The sequence below is a fragment of the Actinia tenebrosa genome, unplaced genomic scaffold (assembly GCF_029948245.1).
Source record: "Actinia tenebrosa isolate PJP-AT-01 unplaced genomic scaffold, QUT_ActTen_1.0 PGA_scaffold7__59_contigs__length_16204524, whole genome shotgun sequence".
Classification (NCBI taxonomy): Eukaryota; Metazoa; Cnidaria; class Anthozoa; order Actiniaria; family Actiniidae; genus Actinia; species Actinia tenebrosa.
Window position 1 is genome coordinate 15,267,725 of NW_028292584.1, and position 20,055 is coordinate 15,287,779.

The 20,055-nt window shown below is 38.3% G+C and overlaps 3 protein-coding genes across 4 annotated transcripts in view; 1 reads left to right on the top strand and 2 right to left on the bottom strand.

The window, feature by feature from the left end:
* LOC116290549 (uncharacterized) overlaps nucleotides 1-20,055 on the top strand; it is a 24,881-nt gene continuing 4,826 nt past the window's right edge. The window contains exons 1-7 of one of the 2 annotated variants that reach the window (XM_089040320.1): nucleotides 1-96; nucleotides 883-1,005; nucleotides 1,777-1,872; nucleotides 2,530-2,611; nucleotides 2,840-2,954; nucleotides 3,351-4,187; nucleotides 17,145-17,672. In XM_089040320.1, the coding sequence (XP_088896446.1) occupies nucleotides 24-96; nucleotides 883-1,005; nucleotides 1,777-1,872; nucleotides 2,530-2,611; nucleotides 2,840-2,954; nucleotides 3,351-4,187 (1,326 nt within the window). In that variant the 5' untranslated portion in view covers nucleotides 1-23 and the 3' untranslated portion in view covers nucleotides 17,145-17,672. Of the gene's footprint in view, nucleotides 97-882; nucleotides 1,006-1,776; nucleotides 1,873-2,529; nucleotides 2,612-2,839; nucleotides 2,955-3,350; nucleotides 4,188-17,144; nucleotides 17,673-20,055 lie in introns of those variants that run through there. The other variant, XM_089040319.1, reaches the window with a different exon arrangement.
* LOC116290550 (uncharacterized) lies at nucleotides 7,906-11,550 on the bottom strand. Its single transcript, XM_031697607.2, has 3 exons — nucleotides 10,534-11,550; nucleotides 9,316-9,578; nucleotides 7,906-8,511 (listed from the first exon to the last, which is right to left on the bottom strand). Exons 2-3 carry the CDS (start codon nucleotides 9,439-9,441, stop codon nucleotides 8,122-8,124), a joined length of 516 nt encoding a protein of 171 aa, XP_031553467.2. The 5' UTR covers nucleotides 9,442-9,578; nucleotides 10,534-11,550; the 3' UTR covers nucleotides 7,906-8,121.
* LOC116297173 (organic cation transporter protein) overlaps nucleotides 18,414-20,055 on the bottom strand; it is a 10,507-nt gene continuing 8,865 nt past the window's right edge. Inside the window, exon 9 of the mRNA XM_031705343.2 lies at nucleotides 18,414-19,593. Within this exon, the coding sequence (XP_031561203.1) occupies nucleotides 19,330-19,593 (264 nt within the window). The 3' untranslated portion in view covers nucleotides 18,414-19,329. The remainder of the gene's footprint in view (nucleotides 19,594-20,055) is intronic.

Sequence of the window (20,055 nt, forward strand, 5' to 3'; positions counted from 1 at the left end):
GCAAAACCTTTTAGTAAACCAAGATGGCGATGTTAGCAGAAAGAAAATCTAAGCAAAAATGGAGCCACGATCCAAGGAACAAAGCCTGGAGCACCAGTAAGTAATATTTAATAGTAATTGAAAGTATTCTGGATCTATTTTTGTAAATTTGACCGTAATTTTAAGAAATATCCTTCACTATTCCTAGACACGTGGTCACGTTTCATGAACTTTGTATTAACGCCGCTAAAACGTTGTAAAATAACTAAGATTTGAATAGAAAGTATATAAATGTGTCAATGAATGAATAAATGAAGTACTTATAAGGCTCTTATTAATTTGGGAGATAAAATAACTCAAATATTTATATCAACCTCATTGCTACACTGGCTATTCTTGGTAGGTTGGTTTGCAATCAATCCCAAGAGAGCACAATAACAAAAGGGATGTCCGCCATGTTGGAAGATATAACAAAAGAATTCATTGAAAAATCTTTTGTCAAATTCTTCCAACATGGCGGCTATGATGTCTATTGCAGACGAAGAATAAGAGATCTAAGAGCCCTCAGAGCCTCACATTGGTGCTTGATTATAATTATAGCCAGACATCGGACAACGTATGCCCAGATTGTAACTTTTCCGGTAAAATCTTTGCCTTGCCGGCCATGATTTATGATCGAGTTAAAACTAATTTGGCCTGCCATTATTGTAAGGTGACTCAAAATAATATAAAACCTTCATTTACAGGCACAATTGGGACACCAAATGTCAAAAGTGGGCAGATTAAATATGAAAATATACTGTATAGATGTGGGAGTTGCCCGTCTACCGACTTCTAATTAAATCCCTGGTTAGTGTGGGATTCTACACCAATAAAATAACCAATATTTTGATATTATTTTAGATACAGATCGGTTTGGTTACCAGATGTTGACCAAGATGGGGTGGTCAGCTGGTAAAGGCCTTGGTGCTAATGAAAGTGGGTCTACAAGCCATGTTAAAGTATCCTTGAAGAATAATAACCTTGGTAAGAAGAATAGGAAAACATACTAGAATATTAATAACCAATATATCAGAGGGATGTAAAAGAATCACTGTCCTAACGACAGTAATAATACATGTACAAAGGTAAATTATACACTGTGAAAAGATGAAAAAACTTACTAAGATTTTCCAACTTTTCACGGTGTATAATTTACCTTTTTATCATTACTGTTTCATTAGAAACACTGACGCAGCTCACACTAGTCTTTAGCTAGTTATATCTTCTTAATGTACTGAAGACATTAATAAACCATGGCATTGACCACCGTCATTGTCTTCTCCTTGTACTAACAATCTCTCATAAATTCTAATTGAAAACCCCTTTTCATTATATACATATGAAATAAGGCACTATATTTAACAAATAAAACAGCTATTTCAGTGCTCCGTTCAGTAAAAAAGCATGCAGGAAGTGGCATAAACACTTCTTGAGTGCTTACAGCGCTTCCTAAGTGCTTTATTACTAGATGGACCATGGAAAAGGCTGTTTTATTGGTTTTATTATATAGTTACTAATTTTATTTTGGTATTGAATTTATTTACGGAAAAAGAAAAACTGTCGTAGGATCTAGCAGCACTATCTAGCGCATGGATGGCATCAGCACTGTGCTTCGTTCACTAATAAAGCACAGTTTTTGTCCAATCAGTGAGCGCATACTATCTTTACTACATAATAACAATTTATCAATCATAATTATATTCAAGAATGCTTCCTCAACCATAAATCAAAACTGCTTTGGTTTTCTCTTGATAGGTGTTGGAGCCAAGGCAAGTCAGGAAGACAACTGGCTAGCCCACCAGGAAGACTTCAATGATCTTCTTGCACACCTCAATAGGGCAAACAATAGTGGTAGGTTACAAAACATCCAGATTGTATGCGCACCTATTTGTTAGGGTTGCATAGTGATATTGACCATTCACAAACATCGACGTCAGGAATCTTTTCTTATTCAAATTTGCCAACCATTAAACAAAAAATCTCTTTGTTTCGGTAGCCAATAGATCTCTGGTTGTTACATAATATCAATAGAGTGTTTTCACGTGACGTCACAGCGTCCGTTATGGGGTACCAAAACAATACATTTTCTATCCTCCAGGAAATGAACTCTGTTTTATGTAAATACTGTGCAGAAAGTTTCTATTGTTTATGGCTGCCTTCTCATGTGAGTGAAAACGCTCTATAGGTAATCTCAGCATAAACTTACCTATACTGCTATTTACATTAGTGTGCACCATGCTGTAAAATAGCTGTAAATAATATAAGGGATTAATGGGATTCCTTCCCCCCCTCCCCCCCCCCCCCCCCGTTTTTTATTTTTTTGTTTTTGTTGTTGTTGTTTTTTTGGTTATTTTTTGTTGAACGGGAGCCCCAAGAGAAGAATCCTTGCAGTACAGGAGATAAGAAGCGAAAACTTTATCTATTGACAAATCATAGGATCTAAATCATAGTCTCAGGTTCTATGTTTCTCACCAACATACTTTTGTTCTCCATAATTTTTCTTCTAAGATGCTGGTAATGAAGACAGTGACAGTGGCGCAAAGAACAAAGATATGGAAACAATTGCAAGAAATTCAAAGAAAAGAGTCTTGTAAGTAAATTATAATGTCAAATTTTATTACTGTTCATACCAAATAGAGACCTTTAGATCTGATTTCAATTACCAGAACGAGTACCAGTTTTTAGCTTTTAAATATTGACGGCATATTTTAAATCATACATTCTCTTGTAAATGTATTGTGCTTGGGTTCCCTGTGGTGCTATAGCCCCCCAATGCCTTCCTACCACTGGTCCATGATTCTTGATTCGTTTGCCCCAGTTACCAGAGGTTCATAAAAAGCAAGAATACATCCAGCTATTCAGCAGAAGACATGGCTTGTATCATGGGACAACGAAGCAAGTCAGCTCCTGACTCACCTGCAGATCTTTCAGAGGTACAATAAATGACACTTGTTAGAAATAATACTGGCACATAAAATGTCTGGAAATGTGGATTTCTCTAAGCAAAAGGTCCATCATTTGATCCTCAGTGACCTCACACACTTGTTTTCAGAAGCAAGTGTGGCTTGGTTGGTTAGTGTGCTGCCTGCTAAGCAAGAGGTTCATAGTTTGATCCTCAGTGACCTCACACTTGTTTTAAGGAGCAACTGTGGCTTGGTTGGTTAGTTTGTGTGCTGCCAGCTTAAAATAACATTTTTCTTAATGACATCTGCAATGCTGAATAGCTCTCCATAGGAATTCCAAAAAAAAATTTCTATTTTTTATCAATGTTTTTTACCGATTTTTATCAATGTTTATCCCATCGATCTGATGCATACGTTTTGCCGTAGAATGAGGATTCAGACGATAGCTGTGCTTCATGCCCTGTCATATCTGAAACACATGATCTAGGAATGACCACTATCACTAGTAAGCAGAGCGTTCAAGATTATTTTGCCATGAAAATGGCTGAGCTTAAAGAAAAAAGAAGACTAGAAAGTTCTGCCGGTCAAGACATGACTCAAGGAACAAACAACGAGGAGGACGATAAAGAAGAGACATTGGATGTTGCGAATCGAAAGAAACAGAAAAAAAAGGCAAGGAAAAGAAAAGACGACGTTCAAGAAGATATTGATGATTCTGAGAAGACTGGAGTAAAATTATCAGACGATAAAATTCCTAAGAAGAAGAAAAAGAAATCAAAGAAAAGAGAGTTGAACGAAGATGAAGAGGACGAAGAAAGCACGAGCGAAGTTGCGATCAATAAGGAAGATGAAAAAGCAACCTCGGACGACAAAAGTGAAAAGAAAAAGAAGAAGAAGAAGAAAGAAAAGAAATTAAGAAAAGAAGTTGAAGGAGTAAGCCATTATGATCTTAGAAATCTAGAGGATAAGAAGATTAAATCGCAGAAGAATGAAGAATCTTGTGAAAATGTAAAGAAAAGGAAGCGAAAAGACAGAAAAAGCAAACTAGAGGAAGAGGAAATTTGTCGAAATGAAACTAAAACTTTGATCTCAAAGAAAAAGAAAAAGTCTGACATTGATTCTATTAAAAATGAAGATGAAAAAGAAAGAGGAAAAGACAAGAAACGAAAAGAAAAGAAAAAGAAGGAAAAACAAAACAGGAATTTGGAGATAAAAATAAACAAAGGAAAAACAAGGAAAAGCAAAGACAAAAAGGCAAAATAGGTAGGAGATGAAACATTTCATTTTTAAAATTACGCCAATTTTATGTCAAGGTATGAAAGATTAATAGGTAATGCCGGGATTTCGAAAAATTCCTCTGACTGCCAAATTGGACTCAGCCTACGGCCTCATCCAATTTTGTCAGTCCTCGGAATTTTCCTCGTCCAATTATTTCTTAATTGGACAGCATGGAGTCCTATTACATATACTAATTTTTGTATTCTTGATTTCATTATTCGATTCGATCATTCATTATTGAAAACGAACCTTTCAGCGACATATATGCTTGGCTTTTGTATATGCTAGGCCTCGAAGATTCGTTTTCAGCAATGATTTGGTTTGGCTGTAACTATAATTTTTAGTTCCAGACAGACTGAGAGACATACAGAAAGACAGACAGGCAGGCAGACAGACAGACAGACAGACAGACAGACAGACAGACAGACAGACAGACAGACAGACAGAAAGACAGACAGGCAGACAGACAGCCAGACAGACAGGCAGACAGACAGGCAGACAGACAGACAGAAAGACACACAGACATACAGACAGACAAAAAACTTTATTTAACTACGGTTAAAAACATCAGCTACATTACATATATCTAATATGTAATAAAATTTAAACTCTTTTTCATGTTTGCCATGTGGGAGTCCAATTTTGAATAAAAATTGTCAACTCTTCTAAAATGGAAAAGGGAATTAGACTTTGTCAAGTCAATGGGTCATCCATTCCACAATACCGATCCGTTATAACTACGAAATAGAAAATACGCAAGCGTGCTGTGTGCTCTCATAGTTCAGGCACTCCCAACCAATCAGAACACGAGATTCATAAAAATTAATTTATAATAAGAAATAATACTAAAGCAATGGCACGTGGTCAAAAATGAAATCAGAGTTGGAATCAAGGGTGGTGTAGTGGTAGTCCACTCGCATCTTACTTCTGGGGTCTCAGGTTTAATTCCTGGACGTGGCATCACGTGGGAGTTTATAGATGTTTAAAGATGTTAACATAGAGTTTATTAGTCTAGAATTTTTTAAAACCTAACAAGCTAAGTTAAATTCGATCTGTGAGTTAGCCATGCCCTGACATAGTTCAGCCCAGAGGTTGTTTCAGGGTTCCATCTGTGAGTTAGCCATGCCCTGACTTAGATCAGCCCAGAGGTTGTTTCAGGGTTCAGTCTGTGAGTTAGTCGTGCCCTGACTTAGATCAGCCCAGAGGTTGTTTCAGGGTTCAGTCTGTGAGTTAGTCGTGCCCTGACTTAGATCAGCCCAGAGGTTGTTTCAGGGTTCAATCTGTGAGTTAACCATCCCCTGACATACATCAGCCCAGAGGTTGTTTCAGGGTTCAATCTGTAAGTTAACCGTGCCCTGACTTAGATCAGCCCAGAGGTTGTTACAGGGTTCAATCTGTAAGTTAGCCATGCCCTGACTTAGATCAGCCCAGAGGTTGTTTCAGGGTTCCATCTTTGAGTTAGCCATGCCCTGACTTAGATCAGCCCAGAGGTTGTTTCAGGGTTCAATCTGTGAGTTAGCCATGCCCTGACTTAGATCAGCCCAGAGGTTGTTTCAGGGTTCAATCTGTGAGTTAGCCATGCCCTGACTTAGATCAGCCCAGAGGTTGTTTCAGGGTTCAATCTGTGAGTTAGCCATGCCCTGACTTAAATCAGCCCAGAGGTTGTTTCAGGGTTCAATCTGTGAGTGAGCCGTGCCCTGACTTAGATCAGCCCTGAGGTTGTTTCAGGGTTTGATCTGTGAGTTAGCCATGCCCTGACTTAGATCAGCCCAGAGGTTGTTTCAGGGTTCAATCTGTGAGTTAACCGTGCCCTGACTTAGATCAGCCCAGAGGTTGTTTCATGCAAGGATTCAATAAAATTCGAAGGTTTTTCAATGAAAAAATACATCAATCCAATCCCAATCAAAGGTTTAATCTCAATCTCGATCTGCTGTCCTATATGTTCGTGTTTTTATAAAAAAACTCCGACATCATCGATAGTATATTCTGCATAATATCTCCAAGATGTATCACTCAAATCATATGACAGTATTTTACCATTCAACTATTTACTTCATGTAGAATCAATGCTGAAAATATTGATTTAGATGTCATAGGCAGAGGTACTTTAGAAAATCTTTTGTATACTGTCTACCGTATACGGAGCAAAAACTAAATGGGTTTACTATTTTTGGACAATTTTTCACTCATACTTTTAAGTAGTTTGTATCCAATATGATTTTTTGCAAAGCCATGAACTTTTCCTAGTGAGCCTAACAGGGATCAAGGAACAAAGTGTAAAATAAATGATAATAATTTATGATATACATAGAGCAAAATACATACAAATATGATCTAATGCGCTTAACGTGAGTAGAGTCGGGGTTCGAAAATTCAGTTTAGGAGAAATTCAGTCCAAATTTTTATTGCTTGCGAGTTTAAGACTTCAGCGGATTATCGAGCATCAAAGCCCGATTAGTGCTAATCCTGGGTTAACTCTTGATAAGACCTATAGAGTTAATCCTAGATTAATCCATCTTTGAACAACCCGGTTCTGGTAATAGCGCAGCGCAGCCGTGACGTCATAAAAACGAAGACAAAGGCGAAATTCGGACAAACAAACTTACAAGTTTACTTTCAGCAGATAATTTTCACAGCCGATCGCAGTTGATCTTAGTTTACATGGGTTATTATTGTAACTTTGATTAAAAATAATAAAATCGGTTCGTATAATCCTCGTAGCGGTTAAACAGAATGCAATGTTTGTCCGAATTTTTAAGCTATTTTTAGAATCAGCGCGCTGCGCTATTAAAGGCGCGATTACACGGAGCAATTTTTCTCTGCAACTTTTCAAGCAACGGCGCTGCGGTCACAAGTTGCATGGAGCATTGCAACGTGTAACCTACAGCGCAGTTTGAAAAAATGTTTGCGAGGCAAGTTGCAGCAATTGTTGCAAAAAGTAGAATTCGTTTCTACTTTTGTCAACGATTGCGTCTCCGTTGCACCGTGTAAACACTCTTGCAACTTGAGTCACAACGTGCAGTTGCGAGACAAGTTCTGAGAGAAAATATATTGCTCCTTGTAATTGCGCCTTTAACAGTCTTCATCATTTTTGAAAAGGCCTCGCTAAACATTGCCTTCCTTCGACAGCAAATTCTTCTGAGCCTCTTGAGGCGACATATCGTAACTGTTCGCCTCTTTCTGTGCATTTACTTCCTCACAGGAAAACTTCTTTCTACCATACACGCACAAGACAAACCAAAATCTTCCTTCTCTGCCTCAGCTTTCCGCCAGAATTTGGGTAGGGATGTTCCGCTGGGTTTCTGAAATGGGTACCCTGTTTACGATTAAAAAAAACTCAAATTTGTGGACCCTGTTAATGATAAAAGATAATTTATTGCACTGACTTCCTGTTTCAATTATCATGTCATCTCACGTATCATTTTTTTACGAAAGCAGAATCCCTGAATATGACAGGAAACTCGGGAAGAACTTGGAACTTGTGTGAAATTGCATACCCTGTTTATGATAAGAAGCTCGAAAAACCATATCCTGTTCAGCGGATCATCCCCGTATAGTCCATATATGGGAGTAATCCCTCCCCCGGGACTCTCCCCCACCCCTCACATTAACGCAATGTCTTACAATCAGGACGATGGGCCATCTCCATTATGTCACGTTACGGAATTTGCAATATCTTGTACAATCAAAAACCAAAACAGTATCAGTTTTTAAATGTTTTATTTTAGCAGTTACATTAATGTGGAACCTCTTTGACAAACAGACATTGAAGGGCCAGAAAGAGGTGTCCGTAATATGTAGGTGTCCTTAATATAGAAGTTATGAAACAAAGAATGTATGGGGATATTGACGGGGCCTAAGTATCTGCTCGTGAGGTGTCCGTAATATAGAACTAGGTTACACTGTATTTTGCACAGTTCTAATTGCAGTTAGGATCTTTTTTGCAAGCTGCTTCCACAGCTTTCTTTCTTTCATTGAAGCGATTCGGGTCAACCCCTGCAGCATCCCAGAACTTCTTGTCAGACATCAAGTCTTTGAGCTTCTGAAGGGACTTGCTGTCCAAGACCTTCTGAATCCGTTTAGAACGTTTCTTCTTGGCCGGGTTCCTGCTGCTCATGGAGTAGTCACCCCGATACATAATGTCCGTCGCGATGTCTTTGGCAACTTGGCTCAAGGAATCGAACTTCACGCCGGCTTTGCTGTATTTCTCGACGAGTCTCTTTGCCTTGGATACGTACCTAGGGTAATCTTTCTCGAACAGTTTCTTCTGTTGCTCATGGGTTAGAGTGAAGCCTTGCAAGTTGTTTTTCTGAAAGATAACAATGATCATAATGTGTTTACTGATGAAAATAATGGAGATTGGTTTAAACTGTGATATACTTCTGGTGCTGCCGCTGGCGATGGTTTGATGGTGGCAAGGTGCACTGATGATGATTTAAAGGTGTCGACAATGATGAAGGTGGTGGCGATGGTGTGGTGATGATGATTGAACGAAGATGGTCGTGATAGCTATGGTGTTTGTGAGGTTCTGGGCTGATCAAAGTCAGGGCATGGCTAACTCACAAGTAGAACCCTGAAACAACCTCTAGGCTGATCTAAGTCAGGGCATGGCTAACTCACAGATCAAACCCTGAAACAACCTCAGGGCTGATCTAAGTCAGGGCATGGCTCACTCACAGATTGAACCCTGCTGCCAGATGATGGTGATGAAGTTGGCTATAATCGTGACTGGTGATACTTGATGTTAATGATGGTGTATGCGCTGTTTTACATGATGAGTTACATGCTGATAACTATGATTATATATTATGATCATGATCGACGTACCGTGTTGATTATAATCACTATAGTGGATGATGATAATGTAATGATTGATGGTGTTAGTCACGGTGGTGGCGGTGGTGGTGTGGTGGTATGGTGGTGGTGGTGGTGGCGGTGGTGGTGGTGGTGGTGTGGTGGTATGGTGGTGGTGTGGTGATAGTGTGGTGGTGTGGTGGTGATAGTGTGGTGGTGGTCACGACAGAAATGATAATCATACAAATCATGTAAATGACAAAGTCTATTACTACCGATGATTCATTATAATATTTGTTAATAATAAAATAATAAAAACCTTTAGCCAATCTCGCGCCTTCTTTCCTTTCAACCCAACAGCATTCTTGAACTTGTCAGCAGTCTTGGCGTCTACCCCAGCGGCAACAAGATCTTTCTTAATCTGGTCAGAGCTTCTTTGACTCATATCATACCCTCTTCCAATCGTCACCCCGGACCATGCTCCAGGCACGTGTGGCTTACGACTGAAATACCTACTATTTTTATCGTCGTTTCCTTCCACGTTGAAGGTAACTTGTCCTTGGCTGACCTTGAGCGGGTTGCCTGTGAATTACAATTCAAAAAAAAGGTGATTATACAGTCCTTTGACTGAACGTTGTCGTTGATCGGATCATCCCTACGCGCCTAGACCGAAAAGGATAACGAGTAAATTATCTAGAACTTGCATCATCCAAACTGCTCGCCAGTTTAAATCTTCGCCGTATATTCGAGGCATGGTTTTAGCAAATTAAATGGGATCGAAAAAAGCGAGCTCAAGACGTGTTAGATGACATATGCGGCAGCTAGTAACTGTGAATTAATTATCTCCATGATCCTTTTCGGTCTAGGCGCGTAGGGATGATCCGATCAACGACAACGTTTAGTCAAAGGACTGTATATCATTCTTGAAGCCGACGCTCGAAACTGTGCATCTCAGATTCGAGAGGTTGTTCTCCTAAAGGTGCTCACCATCCATCCGGTAAATCGGAAATTCCGGTTTTAAAACAAATGGTATGTGTCATTCTCAGAAAGTTCCGGAAAACTCGGCCTTCTAATTGACGGAGATAATCCACTTTTCCCGCTCTTTTCGGTTCTCTCGGTAAACGCGTATAGCTTTTGTCGGTAGTCAAAGTTTCCCCGTCTTTTCTTACCATTGTTTTCGAAATCGAATCTTCCCTTCTTCTCAGGTTTTCCTCCCTTCGCAAACCCCAACAAGCTAAATCCCAATTCAAACTGTGAGTTATTTATATTATTAGCCGTGGCCTATCATCTCAGAGATTGTTTCAGTTTCTCTAGTTTTCCTCTAATCGCACAAATCGATTAGTTCCAGAATTTGAAAAATCAAGGTATGGATTCCATGTAACCTTTGCTAACTCTACTTACTATCTATCAAATGATATTTGTATCGCCTGCTGCTAGCTGTCCGATATTCAACAAGGTGGTTGAATTTGGGGACACTTGAATGCTTTTGTTATCATTGCGTGAATTCGGTTGCAAATACATGTAACATTTTTCTAACCTGTTGGTTGTGGTCCTTGTGTTGGACGTGGTCCTTGTGTTGGTCGTGGTCCTTGTGTTGGACGTGGTCCTTGTGTTGGACGTGGTCCTTGTGTTGGACGTGGTCCTTGTGTTGGTCGAGGTCGAGAAATGGCTCGACGACGAGATACGTAAATGGCTCGACGACGAGAGAATGAAATGCTTCGGCGACGAGAGAATGAAATGCTTCGGCGACGAGAGAATGAAATGCTTCGACGACGAGAGAAGGAAATGCTTCGACGACGAGAGAAGGAAATGCTTCGACGACGAGAGAAGGAAATGCTTCGACGACGAGAGAAGGAAATGCTTCGGCGACGAGAGAAGGAAATGCTTCGGCGACGAGAGAATGAAATGCTTCGACGACGAGAGAAGGAAATGCTTCGACGACGAGAGAAGGAAATGCTTCGACGACGAGAGAAGGAAATGCTTCGGCGACGAGAGAATGAAATGCTTCGGCGACGAGAGAATGAAATGCTTCGACGACGAGAGAAGGAAATGCTTCGACGACGAGAGAAGGAAATGCTTCGACGACGAGAGAATGAAATGCTTCGACGACGAGAGAATGAAATGCTTCGGCGACGAGAGAATGAAATGCTTCGGCGACGAGAGAATGAAATGCTTCGACGACGAGAGAAGGAAATGCTTCGACGACGAGAGAAGGAAATGCTTCGACGACGAGAGAAGGAAATGCTTCGACGACGAGAGAAGGAAATGCTTCGGCGACGAGAGAAGGAAATGCTTCGGCGACGAGAGAATGAAATGCTTCGACGACGAGAGAAGGAAATGCTTCGACGACGAGAGAAGGAAATGCTTCGACGACGAGAGAAGGAAATGCTTCGGCGACGAGAGAATGAAATGCTTCGGCGACGAGAGAATGAAATGCTTCGACGACGAGAGAAGGAAATGCTTCGACGACGAGAGAAGGAAATGCTTCGACGACGAGAGAAGGAAATGCTTCGGCGACGAGAGAAGGAAATGCTTCGACGACGAGAGAAGGAAATGCTTCGACGACGAGAGAAGGAAATGCTTCGACGACGAGAGAAGGAAATGCTTCGACGACGAGAGAAGGAAATGCTTCGACGACGAGAGAAGGAAATGCTTCGACGACGAGAGAAGGAAATGCTTCGACGACGGGACGAAAAAGATCCACTTCGCCTTCTTCTCCAGCTTTCTGACTCTCCAATCAGCAGCAAAGTGACGATCAGCACCAACGCAAGCAGCAAAAACCAGCGCATATTTTACTGTTCCGTAGAGCTTACTAGTGATGAGATGTGTTCTGTTTGATGTCCTAGACGAACTGACTAGTAGCTAACGGAAAGGTTTCTATACGATAGTATTTCAATCTTCTATAGCGCGTATTTTTTCGAGTTTTGACAAGCTTTTTGTCAGGTTTTTATTAGCTTGTTTTTGTTGCCCCCCCCCCCCCCCCCCCCCCCACTCCCCCCGGATTTTACGGTTTTTCTCCTTCCGTGTTATTTTGTTTTTTTTAGTGTTTTGTTGTTTTCTAGGTACACCTCACAAAATGTTTTCTGCAAAATATGGATAGGGCGAGCTGTAGAAATTTCACTACCATCTAGATAAAGCTCTGGTATATTGATGTAGGAAATTCCAAGAAAAAACTTGGAGCCGTTTTAAAGAAAACGGCGAAAATATGATTTTTAGCAAAACACTCATTTTTGAAACAACGACAATTAGTAAAAAAATATTTATTCGATAAGTTTTTAAGACTTGATGCCTATTTTTCGTAAGGTTCATTCGCAATACGTACTAGGAAATAGTTATGTGAAAGCTTCAAGGCAATCCATTCAATGGTAATGTTTCTAAAGCGCGATGTTTCGTATGCTTCAAACTTTGGAACGAATTTTCAATCGGCGTCATAACGTTTTTTCTGTCCAAGACATTCCATCCAAATTTATACACAGGCTGTAATAGTACTAGATGATAAGATTCTGAAAATTTAAGAAAAATCGTACCTGAGGATGAGGAGAAAAAACTGAGCCAAAAACTAAAAATAACACTGTTTGATTTTCGGCCGTATAAGCTAAACATTTACAAAATCTTAAAATAAAATACACTGTTAGAATCTAGGATAATCCAAGCAAATTATATGAAAAATCCAGTTAAATTGACGCTCTAGTTTTGCGAAGGGAGCGAGAACAAAATTGTCCAAAATTCGCTCTTAATTAGTTTGTTCCACCTTTAAAGAGATGTTTGTTAACTAAGCAATGCTTTTAAAATCATTACTTTACCCGGTAAGACTCGTCGAGCTTCTAAGAGGTTGGTAAACAACACTTACGTATAACATGATGATTATAAATCCTGTCACGATTAACTTAAGCAATCTTTAATCTTTGGGATCTGTGCCAATAAATCATCAGTAACCAGGGGCGGCGCGGAACCGGGGAGGCACGTGCCCCCCACCAAATTGTTTGGGGGGCCTGCCCCCCCCCCCCCCCCCCCAATATTGGTTCTTAGTCATTGTTTTACGTCTGCAATCATGCGTCTGCAATCAAACAAAACACTGTCATTATCACATAGTGTTAAATATAATCTTCAGTGCCCCCAAAATTTTTTTCACGCGTCTGCAATCAAAGAAAACATTGTCATTATCACATAGCGTTAAATATAGTCTTCAGTGCCCACAAAAGATTTTTTGCAGTGCCTCCCCCAACCCCCCCCCCCCCCCCCCAAGACTTTTAGCTTCCGCCGCCCCTGGTAACGGTAATTTGCGGATCGGTAAGTTTGTTTCAAATTTTAGATCTTCGACCGACAACGTTTTTTTGAAATAGGTATAGTATCCTGTCATCATTTCATCTAGTAATTCCACTTTAATTTCTGAACTGTCATTTTCCTTATTTCTAAGATACCAATCATAGTTCTTTCCATCCCGATAATATTCGCAGGCATCCCAGCCACTTTTTAGACAAATTCGATAGGAAATATAGGCTGTGCAAGTTCTAAATATAGGAAAATATAGGAATTTTTTTCCAAAAATATATGCACTTTATAGGAGCTAAGATAGCTTTTCGGTGGCGTAACCAGGGATCGGGAGGGTGCACAGGCAATAATTGGTAGAACTAAAAAGCCATAAAAAACAGAACCAAAAAAAAAGGGCCATTTTATTTCCTTCGCCAAATGTGCTAAACAGTGTAAAATATAAATGTATCAATCAGCAGTCGTCCTATTTATAGGAAATATAGGAGGTTTTCTTTAAATATAGGCTCTTTATAGGATCCTATACAAATTATAGGAAATATAGGAGGTCTGGGATGCCTGTATTCGTATCTAAAAGGAAAACGACTATTGTTCGGCTGCGTGAATATATTACAATTTGCAGCGTGTTACCTAGTAACAGATTTCAGATTTCAGATCTCCAACTTATTTGACATCAGTTTATCTAATAATTTCACTTTAATCTTTGAACTGTTATTTTCCCCTGGCTCTTAGATATCAATCATAGCTCCTTCCCCCCTCTCTCTCGCGCTCACTATCTCAGTCATCTTCGAACAAGTGCTGATATGCATATTGAGATGGAAGACCAGTTTACGATGGTAGAACTGTATATCTTTATATTAATAATCTAGTTATATCTACAACGTTGTTAAACCTTACATGTAAATCAACTTTCTTCATCGCCATAAATGACGGGAAAAGAGTTTAAAAGTTTTTAAAATGATGTAAATAAACTCGCCATTTCTAAGAAATTTCAATCCACTCTAGTAATCATGCATTGTTTGGGATTTACTAATGATAATTTTGTTTAAGGATTAAACTCACGTTTTTTCTTGTTTTTTGAGACAATTTGAGTTCCTCTTTGCTAATTAAACTTAACGTCATTTTTGAATTATCTTTATTATCTCTGTTGATTCTGTCCTTGAGCGGGCGTTTTTGTAATATACGTTATCTAGTTTTCCTCCCAACTCGACTTAAGAGATCAGCCCAAAGGTTGTCCCAGAGTTTGATCTGTGAGTTATTAAAATGCGATTAGATTTTATTGAGTCATACTCCTTTATTTTCGAGGCAGTTCTAGTTCTCCAAGAACCAAAATTACTGATTAATAAGAATCCGCTCATCGACAAGAGTTCGGTAAACTCGCGCAGTTTGTACCAAACGAAAGTTTCAAACCAGGCTTTGATATGTCGATGAAGAGCTTTAACAAATCTGGGATTTTGGGCTTCGCGGAGAGAGAAAACCCAGAGAAAACTGCCGTGTAGGTAACTCACAGATCAAACCCTGTAACGACTTCTGGGCTGATCTAAGTCAGGGCACGGCTAACTCACAGATTGAACCCTGAAACAACCTCTGGGCTGATCTAAGTCAGGGCATGGCTAACTCACAGATTGAACCCTGAAACAGCCTCTGGGCTGATCTAAGTCAGGGCATGGCTAACTCACAGATTGAACCCTGAAACAACCTCTGGGCTGATCTAAGTCAGGGCATCGCTAACTCACAAGTAGAACCCTGAAACAACCTCTGGGCTGATCTAAGTCAGGGTATGGCTAACTGACAGATCGAACCCTGAAACAACCTCTGGGCTGATCTAAGTCAGGGCATGGCTAACTCACAGATAGAACCCTGAAACAACCTCAGGGCTAATATATATGTCTAAAACATAGTTTAGCTAAATGAAGTTCTTTCTGCTGGGCGAGAAGTTAATTTGAATGGGATTTATTATAAAAAACAAAAGAAGATCACTGAAGCTGAACTTTTTCTTTTGTCTTTTAATGTATTCCTTTCTCACTAAATCACTAATGTTCTATTCTTGTATGACAACGTTATTGCAAGTAGATGTATTTTTAATGGCTTTGGACTTTTGATCAAATAGTTGGGGAAAAAATACCTTTAAATTTGATGTTACGTTTGTTGAAATGATTGGAAAAATGTACCTCTTTTGGCTTTCGACTTTTGTTTAGAAAGTAGAAAAACGAAAAAATAGTGGAAAATTCAAAGACGCATTAGCGAAAAACAAGGAGTACCCTGCGAGCAGAGTCTTCCTTTAACTCCTCTACGAGCAAACACGGTAAACAGGGAGAAAACTTCATGCGAATTTTTCCAAAATATGGAACAACATCTTTCAAACGCGCGATTCATTTGTGAATGAGTACCAAAAAGTAGAAATCTTTGAGGTTACAGATCTTTATCATTGTTCTAAATCCTGAAATCTGGCTAAATCTAGAGAAATTCCATGACCTGAATTTTAAAATTTTCACGAGAAAGTAAATATTGCCACAATCTCTCACTGATAAATTAGGCGTCCTTTTTAATAGCGCAGCGCACTGATTCTAAAAATAGCTTAAAGATTCGGACAAACATTGCATTCTGTTTAGCCGCTACGAGGATTATACGAACCGATTTTATTGTTTTTACTTAAAGTTACAATAATAACCCATGTAAACTAAGATCAACTGCGATCGGCTGTGAAAATTATCTGCTGAAAGTAAACTTGTAAGTTTGTTTGTCCGAATTTCGCCTTTTTTTTGTCTTCATTTTTATGACGTCACGGTTGCGCTGCGCTATTCATAAAATAGAACCTTCTGGAAAATATCCAGTAATACTTAATTCAAATCATCAACTCGCTAAAATAAACGTACGTGATGTCTCTGGCTGTGCTTAATGTGTCTAAGCCCTCCTAGCGCGTATTTATTTTCTTAACGAGTAAAAACACGAACAAAAAATCCATTTGTCCACAGGCAAAAATAAATAAGCAAATAAAACTATAAACAAAAGCAAAATGTCCTTTTCCCCAACACTGAAAATTATAGAAAATTGATAACTAATTATATAATTGTATCTAGTTTCTCATTCCATATTTTTATACAATTTAGAGCGCAGCGCAAACGTCATAAAAACGAAGACAAAGGCGAAATTCGGACAAACAAACTTACAAGTTTACTTTCAGCAGATAATTTTCACAGCCGATCGCAGTTGATCTTAGTTTACATGGGTTATTATTGTAGCTTTAAGTAAAAATAATAAAATCGGTTCGTATAATCCTCGTAGCGGTTAAACAGAATGCAATGTTTGTCCGAATCTTTAAGCTATTTTTAGAATCAGTGCGATGCGCTATGTATCTAACTTAGATAACTATTTAGTTGACGTCACCTAAAATAGTAAAAGCGCGCCAAATAACGGTCTTGCTAATCCGGGGGGTTGTTTTACCAGAGAATGAGTGAATAGACATTCATTTGTATCATCGTTTCTCCCCCTGATCTCAGTAGCTGTTTACTCGTAGTTTCAAATTTAGTTGACGTCAGCTAAAATAGTAACTAACTTATCTAATTTAGTTGACGTCACCTATTCAACAGTGAGACTAAAAGCACTCTATCATAATTGTAAATATCTATTTTTTCACTTTTTATTAACACTTACGATTGTTAAGCGTATTTTATCATTTTGCCATGGAAAGTCGCGCTATAGAAATTATTGAATTATTGTTATTACTATTATTGTTATTACTATTATTATTATTATCATCATCATCATCATCATTATCATCATCATCATCATCATCATCATCATCATCATTATTATTATTGTATGTACACAAGGGGACCACTTTACCTAGTTCTGAGTGCTCCTATTGCGGTTCTTCAGAATCTCTTTGTCATGTTGTTGCTGGATGCCAATACTATCTACCACGTTTCACTTGGAGGCACGATTCCATCTTAAACTTCCTCGCTGCATCACTGCTATCTAAACCCGACAAATCTTCATTATATGCTGACATTGAAGGCTATACCAGCCCCTCGCTTGTAACTGGAGATGCCCACCGTCCTGATCTTCTGATAAAAACACTAGGCTGTCTTTATATTCTGGAACTAACAGTTGGTTTTGAATCAAAATAATTTGAAAAATAATGTTGATCGAAAATACAAAAAGTACAAAAATATTATAAGGAAATTAAGTAGTGATTTTAAATCTGTTAAATTTGTAAATCTCTCGATTAGTTCTGTTGGAGTTTTCTCTGCGAAAAGCTCAACGTTTTTAGAAATGTTCGACCAGCTAGGATACGAGAAAAAGCATAAAATGTATATAATAAGAAAAATAATCAACATTGCCATTAGATCCACATATTTCATTTTTTGTAAATGAAACAAAGACTGGGAAAATCCTGATTTAATGAATTTTTAGTATCTTCATATCATTTCATTTCTTACTATTATTGTTTTTTTGTTTTTGTCTTTTTTGTTTTTTGTTGTTTTTTGGTGTTTTTTTTTCATCTTCTTGTATGTATCCAAGTACATATCTTGAGCTATAAGCCTTTCATTTCATGTAAAACTAAAGATTTATCTTTCAAGTAGCCGATTGCAAATTACCTAGTTACCAGCGAGATTTGCAATGGTAAAACAAAAAGCATCAAAATAAATTTTTCATTATTGTATGCAACTAAAAAGTATATACTTAGTAAAGGTGGCTATCATTAAGGATACACAATTTTGCTTCAAAATATACATTTTTTCAAAAACACACTGCATTAATTATAAAGGTATTTTCACATGTGAAAATATCGTTACCATGTGTATTTACAGTTTGTAAATAAAACCTTTTTATAATAATAAAATGCTTGTTAAGTTGATTTTATGGATAATTATATAATAAACAGAATATTACATGGGCGCTTGGAGATACGAAATTTATCTTCTCGTGTTGAAAAATTTTCAACACTCGAAGATAAGGTTCGTATCTCCGCGCGCTCATGTCAGTAATATCCTCTATGATTCGGCTGTGAATAAGATACATTTTTCTCTTTAATTTCTGAACTGTTATTTTCCCCTGCCTCTAAGATATCAATCATAGCTCCTCCCCCCTCTCTCTCTCTCTCTCTCTCTCGCTTTGAGATAGAAGATCAGTTTACGATGGTACGAATGTATATTTTTTCTTTATTCAGTAGAATACTCTACTTAGCTACAACGTTGTAAATATTGATTTAACCGTTTTTAAGCTAATGTTGTAATACTGTGTGTTAAGAAATAAACGTAAATAAAAAAAGTCTTAAATGTAAATATATAAGGAAAAGCGTTTGAAAGTTTTATAAAAGATGTAAATTAACAAACTCGCCATTCTGAGTTTACCAACCACTTGTCGATGAAGAGTCTTATTAATCAGGGATTTTTGGTCTCGTGACGGGAAGAAACCCGGAGAAAACTTTCTCTAATATAAAGGAGAGAATCAATTGAAAATCTAATCGCATGTGAATAACTCACAGATCAAACCCTGGAAAAACCTCTGGGTTGGTTGGAATCAGGGCAAGGCTAAAGGCTAAGGCATAGACCAAACTCTTCGACTGACAATTGGAATAGAATTTATCGCGTTGGAAAGAAAACTAGAAAACCTATATTAGATTATATTTAAAACTAAAAGGCAACATTCAAGATAAGGAAAAAGAGATTTTAAAAAAATGGTCTCAAAAACAAGGAAAAACGTGAGTTGATTCTTAAACCAAAAGGAATTATATTTTTAAAATGTCAATATACTTAGTTACATCGATTTCTGAAAGAGAGTAAAATGCAAGGTTTAAAAATTTGTTCCTTCATAAGGCGGTAACCAAGTGGACAGGTATATAAATTAATTTTGACCAAGTGTTGAAGTCATATCTTGTAAAATAAGAGGAAATCTCGCGAAACACCATCGGGAATTTTCCTTTTTTTACTACAAAACAAAAAAGAGCGATTCGTAATTCGTTGACGTAAGTTAACGGTAGTTAAACAGCAGTTTAAAACAGCAGTTTTCGTATGACTATTTATCGATTAGACTTGAACTCGAAATATTTTCCCACGATCTATATCCTCTCGTCGTCTTTCATTAGTTCCTTTTCCTCAGATGTTTCGGGAGTCTTTTCCATCTCCACCTGCTGAGCATGCCTGCTGCGAGCAATTCGGCAAGGCAGCGCGAATGTTTCCTTCTCGATCTCAGCTTCCTCCACCGTTTGTGACATCGTCGCGTTGAGGGTCTCGGGTAACCATAACGACAGCAATGAAGCGAACAAGCCACAAATCCCGAACACTGTTACAGGTAGAGTTACATTAAGACCTGGGAGCTGGGACTGAAAAAAGATTGCATTACTTCAAATAAATGAAAGGCTTGGATTTAAAGGAAGGATTGCGTTACATAACAAATATGAATAAACGTGACATGGAAAAAAGATTGTATTTCAGGATAAATAAGATCAAATTGCTTGTGGTGCAATGTTTTCCCATTAATGACAAAAAAATGATACTCTAGGGAATGACACGTGGTCTGTGTCACTCTCTTGAGAATAAGATTCTTTGTTTGAGTGGTATCTATATTCAGGTGTCTTCTCATGCGCAACCATTAAACAAAGAAATGATACTCTAGGGAATGACACTTGTTCTGTGTCACTCTCTTGAGAATAAGATTCTTTGTTTGAGTGGTATCTATATTCAGGTGTCTTCTCATGTGCAACCATTAAACAAAGAAATGATACTCTAGGGAATGACACTTGTTCTGTGTCACTCTCTTGAGAATAAGATTCTTTGTTTGAGTG

Bases quoted from the DNA above. Each gene is read 5' to 3' on its own strand.
- LOC116290550 (XM_031697607.2), bottom strand. From the start codon at position 9,441: ATGAGTCAAAGAAGCTCTGACCAGATTAAGAAAGATCTTGTTGCCGCT. The intron at 8,512-9,315 runs GTTTTTATTATT...GTTATCTTTCAG, and splicing joins AGGCGCGAGATTGGCTAAAG to AAAAACAACTTGCAAGGCTT.